We start from the raw sequence: 6000 nt of genomic DNA on the forward strand, positions 1-6000 counted from the left end.
CACTCAGATTTATTCTCTGCACTCATTATTCTCCCTTTCAGTAGTAGTCTCTCCAAATGACTAAAACCAAAACCATTCAGATGCAGTGTCACTCTTATACAGTTCAATTCTTCCTTCAAACTCATTCCAAACATTGATAAACTGCACTCCTTTCTCTTCACACAACTCTGCTAACATATGATCGATAATTCATGCTCTCTGTGTCTTCTTATCACTGTCATACCTGGGCAACACACTTGACTATCTTACCTATCGCACTATTATATTTTATCCTTCTCAACATCCTCCTGATATCCAATCTTATATTCTCCTTGTTCCCAGACAAGTCATTTGTCCCTACTACCACTAGCAACTCCTTTGTTTGCTTACTCCTCATACCCAGCATCTAAATCACTCTGTTTAGTTTACCTCCCAGAAAACAAACCTTGTATCTCGTCATTTACCAAACCTCTAATAATCAGATTGCCATACAACACCAATTGTGGGTCTTTCGGAACTTTTTTATACCAACATCTTTTTTTTTTTTTTTTTTTTCTTTTTTTTTTTGTCTTCACTCTTTTCATTTCACTTCCCATTGTTGGATCCATTTCGTCTTAACCTATACTTTGGATCCGTCAATTTGTCACTATGGTGTTCTTAAACAAAAAAAAAAAAAAGTTGCTAGTTGCTTTCTAATCCAAATATAGAGAAAATTTGTATTTATTGACTGCGCCACTCTATATCTAAATTAGTCAAAGAATTAAAGTAAAACCAACTCTCAACTATTTCCTTTTTATGTGTTGTTATTATGTATACAGGCCGAGTTTATTTAACTTATTTTATTCACCCACTTTGGTTCGATTATTTTATGAACGGTGCAGTAAAAGAGATTCAGGCAAAGTACAACTTTAGATCAACAAAACAAACATTTAATATAGGCTTACAAATTATACACTTTAGTTTAAATCACTGAATAAGGTATTACAAACATTTCAGCTCATCTGGTAATATAGTCATATAATTTTAGGCAATGGTTAATCTGTTGTCTGAAATACAGCTTTCATAAAATTCAATTAACCATTTGAAAAAGTTCAATGTCATAAGTTCCTTAGTAACCAACTACATTAATATCTTATAGTTACTTAAGTTTCAAATACAATACAAGGGCGGCAACACTTCTTCACAAGTATACACTCTTAAATCCACACTTCAACTATTCTCCGCAAAAGTTACTGTTAATGTAGGGATATTTTAGGAAGAAGCACATACACATATCTCCACATAGGAGTAACAAAATTCGTTAATTCTTACCGGTAAATTTCTTTGTTCATCTACTTATGTACAGATACCTTTTTATAACTGTATTCACTTAAAACAATTAACAGCACTCATTAAAAACAAATCAAATCCTCTTAGTAATAACTGAATAAATTAATGGTCGCAATTCACATAGTTAAAGGTTCTTGCTCGGAGCAAAACGCTTGTACTATCTTTGACATCACTTGACCAATTCAGTATTCTACCAATAACTCATGAACTAAGGTAACACGCAGTAATTCTTTAACTTCAAGTTTTTATGCACGGTTGCCTATTCTTCCAGCATTTAATTAATCTTTCAGGCACTATATCTCTTAGCACAGCTATCGTTTAAATTTAACTTTGCTGCCTCTACTTATTCTCTTAGTTGCTCCGTGCTATTCTTCAAATTTCTGTGTGTCCCTGAAAGGTCGGTCTTGAGTCAAAATCCCAACTAAATTATCGCTAGTCATCCAGCTGCTACTTTGCTATCTTTCGTTGCTTTATTTGTTGTTCTGCAACTTACTAGCTAACTCGCTCCTCGACTAGTAGACCTTAGCGAGCTACTTGACTGACTCGCTGTTATCTCACTCTGATTCTCTGAATGAATCGTTTTCTCCGTTCTTCGCTTATATATATCCCTTCTTCCCGCCGAAATTATTCTTGTGCTCTACTTCTACTAAAATCCTTTCCAGCCTTTCAATCTGCCATGCTCTGTTCTAAACTCGCGCTAGCTATCTTACATACGTCTCCATGACAACCAAAACAAAATATAATAAAACTGAGACATTGCACAACATTATACTTCTACAAACAGGAACAGATAAGTAATATTTACATTTCAATTAATACGCAGTTAAAATGTTGAATACAAATTCTTATAATATTAACATATCTATAAATAAAACAAACTTAATATTTTAATACAGAGTCTTTTCACTATTATTATATATCCTTGATTAATTAATTAACTATTAATAGAACTTAAAGGTAGTTACATGAATATCCATTTATAAACAAGTGATTTACATTAAATAATAATTACAAGTCTAGCTTATGTGATGGAAGATCATGTTGGATTCTGAAGTAAATATTAATTACTCATATCTCTATATATTCAGAATCCAACTCCATCTGCCTCATCTTCACCAACTCAAATCTTGTTCTTTTTTCACTATCATTCACTCTCGCTACTTTATTGCCAGTCACACACACTTGTTTTCTGTCAATCCCCCTCTCACCACCTTACCTTTAACTGCACTCTGTTTTTCAACATCATTATTGCCCACTTTATCATTAGTTTCATCAATGGAACTTTTTTCCTCGCTCTCTCACTTCCATATACATGCTCTCTCTGAACTTTCACAAATGTTCAATTGTCATGTCAATTACAATGTCACATTCCCTACTCATATTTACACTATTGAAACTCATATTTAAGGCAAGCCTCATAGTCCATCAAAATATCACATTTCCTACATACCCACACTCATTCTTTTCTCTTATTCAGCCTCTCTATATAAATATCTGTGATATCTTCCCATGCATACATACATACATACATACATACTGTATTCACAGCACTGTACCATTTTTGAGAAATCCATACTGTTTACTTTGTCTTCCACACAGACCTATGCAATAATTTGCCTTTCACTGCCATGTTGTATCAGTCTACTAATAAAACCAATGAATTTATGATAATATTGCCTATCCAAGCACTACATTCCACACTGAAATATCTCACAGTAATACTTAATCTCTACAATTTAGACAATTATCAGCACACATTTAATTACAAAATTTTCTTATGTTTAACTATTTTTCTTTCTTGTGTTTTTTTATGTTTCTTATGTTTTTCTGATGTTTAACTCACACAACCTAGTGCCATTATTCCTCTCCTGTACAATACAACACTTTGATAAAACAACATATTGACTACTGTACTCATATATGGTCACCTGAATTTAGAGGAGATAAAGAGATAATGTAGTGAAGATGGTATGTGAAATGTGTGCAATCAGGACAGACTGAAGGAAGAATATTTTCATCAAAATTTGAGTAATAGACAGAAGTTAGAAAATTCATGGACAGATATGACAGAATCATAGAAATTGGTAACAAAATCTTAGGCACAAATGAAATTTCACAACTTATGATGGGTGAACTCAGGAGTGTTCCTAACAACTAAGTGTGTGGTTAGGAAGTATATGAGGAACAGGTTTTTCTCGTGGAATGGGCTATCACCGGATGTTGTGAATGCATTTTCAGGGAATGTTTTTAAGAAATGGTAATAGGTATGGTATAGTATCATAGTTTTTTGGCATTGTTTAGCCTGGAAGAGACCTTATTAAGTGAGTCCTTGACTCCATGGAGGAGCCTGCATAATAATAATAATAATAATAATAATAAATAATAATATAAGAGAAATTTCTTGGTATGGAATGTAATCATATTTTTTCATTATGTGATCTTTATTCAGGCTTCTTTAAAGCCAAAATGTGGTCGTATGGTTGCATTCTCAGCAGGAAAAGAGAATCTTCATGGAGTTAAAGCTGTGAGAAGAGGACGCAGATGTGCCTTGGCCATGTGGTATACTCTTGATTCAAAATACAAAGAACGAGAAAGGGATATTGCAAAAAATTCGCTTAACGAAATTGTACAGAAACTTAAATCAAGAAGAGATTATTCTTATAAATCTATCTCATCATCTGTTAACCATAATTCTCTAGAAAATGCAAAAAATGACCCTGAAAAAGCAAACGTTGTGAGGACTAGTTCAAATAATGATGATGTTTTAAATAAATATGGTGTTCAGCATAAAAGTGGCTCTGAAAATGATCAAAAATATACTGATGAATTATGATTTAATGATAAATATTTTGGAAGAATGTTTATTAACTGCTTTTCTAGTCTTAACTGTTTTGTGTAGAATTTCAAAAAATTCACTGCCAATAATGTGACTTCTCAAATGCCAGTAATATTGCCAGTTGTCAATAATATGACCTCTTAAATTTGATTTTATTTAACTAGATGAAGAATACCTAAAAAAAATTCCATTTGGTATACTTTTAGTCAAACAAAACAAAAGCATTATATATTAGTAAATATGATTCAATTAATCACCACAAATACTGTGAATTGATTTGCTTTTGTAAATATGAAATATTTTTGTCATAAATAACCTTTTATCTGTTTCTCAGTAAGTATTATCAGAGGCATTTCAAGATTACATTCCTATAATTCTGAATTATAATGATTTTCTCTGTGAAACAGAGAAAAAGCTAATTTTTAATGTGTGTGTGTAATTCATTAAACTGCCACATGCTTTATAGAAAGAAAAGAGGATTAAATGTATAAACATGTAAATATTTATGGTTTCCTTAAAAGGGGAAAAAAAATCATTTAGAAGATATTATCTGTGAGACACAAACAAATTGGTGTTGGATTTTACGTTATGTTTATGTTGCAAGTGGTGCTAATGTTTTCATTTTTTATAACTTGTTATAGGATTCTTTTTATATTGTGATATATAATATTTTTTTCTGACAAGATGTTTATAGTGTGTGTGTGTGTATAGAGCACTTTGATTACTTTTATGTGTTTAGTATGTGAGCCAATTATTTTTTAATGTAGTTTCTACATTGATAGTTAATAGCAATGTTGAATAGGTATGTATTAGTAGTTAAGTTGTATCTTTTACTGTGGAAATGATAAGGTTTAATTTTACTAGATTTTGCTGTAAAAGATTATTAAAGTGAAATTAATGTTTGCATATTTTTTATATTAATGCGAAACACAAAAAATTGCAAAACCTAAAGAACATCAGTTCCATGTGGATATATTATACCTTGCTATTAGAATATTTGGTTTGTCTCTTATTAAGAATAGTCTATTGTAATTTTTTAAACTGTTTAGATCATTTTGAATTAAAAATACTGAAATAAGACTAAGTAATATATAGATATTTTGTCAAATGTGTTTAGTTGAAAAAAAAAAAAGTTTACAACTCTACATTTTAAAATTTCATTTCTGCACTAAGCATTTTAACAAATTATAACTGCAAAGAAATAATATACTCTTACTGCTAACACCCCTTAACGCACTAATTAAAAATCAGAAAGCGGTCGTTTTTCCACCAATTTTTTTATTCTTTATTTTCTTTATACACAAAAGAACATTAACAAATCTTGGAAAAAAACACAAAAAAAAAGTCTCTTTTTGCAAAAAAAGGTTAACTAAACTGCATCTACTTCGCTAAACCGAGTTAACTCGGGCAACAAAAAATCTTGAAAATAATAATATTTTAGTCAAAATTTACCACTGTGTGGTAAATTCTAAAACACGGGATGACACAAAGAGGAACGTCACAATCAGTACACATATATCTTGTTTCTTTGCAAACCCTTTTATTGTGTTCATTCCTTTTTCTTGAGCAGAGGAAACACTGGCGAGTTGGATTTTCTTTCTTTTCTGTTGGTGGTATGAAAGATGGAAAATGTCATGCAGATAATCTCAGTGGTTTTGAGATATTTGATGGACATACGCTTTTTGAAATGCTTGTAATTTTATATTTTTCAATGGAGAGTTCTATTACTTTGAGGCGAAAATCAAGTAAATCCATCTTACCGCTAGATTTTTGGTAAAGCACGAAAGCGTTCCACAGTGCCAGGTCTAAGAGATGAAAGAAAATCTTTTTATAATACTTCTTGCCTCTCTTTCTGG

The 6000-nt window shown here is 31.3% G+C and overlaps 1 protein-coding gene across 1 annotated transcript in view; it reads left to right on the forward strand.

Moving 5' to 3' along the window:
* The window catches only part of LOC150092266 (prolyl 3-hydroxylase 2-like), a 131374-nt gene extending 125607 nt beyond the window's left edge, over positions 1–5767 (forward strand). The window contains exon 12 of the mRNA XM_090414922.1: positions 3758–5767. Coding sequence (XP_090271048.1) covers positions 3758–4141 — 384 coding nt within the window. The 3' untranslated portion in view covers positions 4142–5767. The remainder of the gene's footprint in view (positions 1–3757) is intronic.
* Positions 5768–6000: the final 233 nt, after the last annotated feature.

Source organism: Typopeltis vanoorti, chromosome 26, assembly GCF_054136105.1.
Source record: "Typopeltis vanoorti isolate ZY-2024b chromosome 26, IOZ_Tvanoo_1.0, whole genome shotgun sequence".
Taxonomy (NCBI): Eukaryota; Metazoa; Arthropoda; class Arachnida; order Uropygi; family Thelyphonidae; genus Typopeltis; species Typopeltis vanoorti.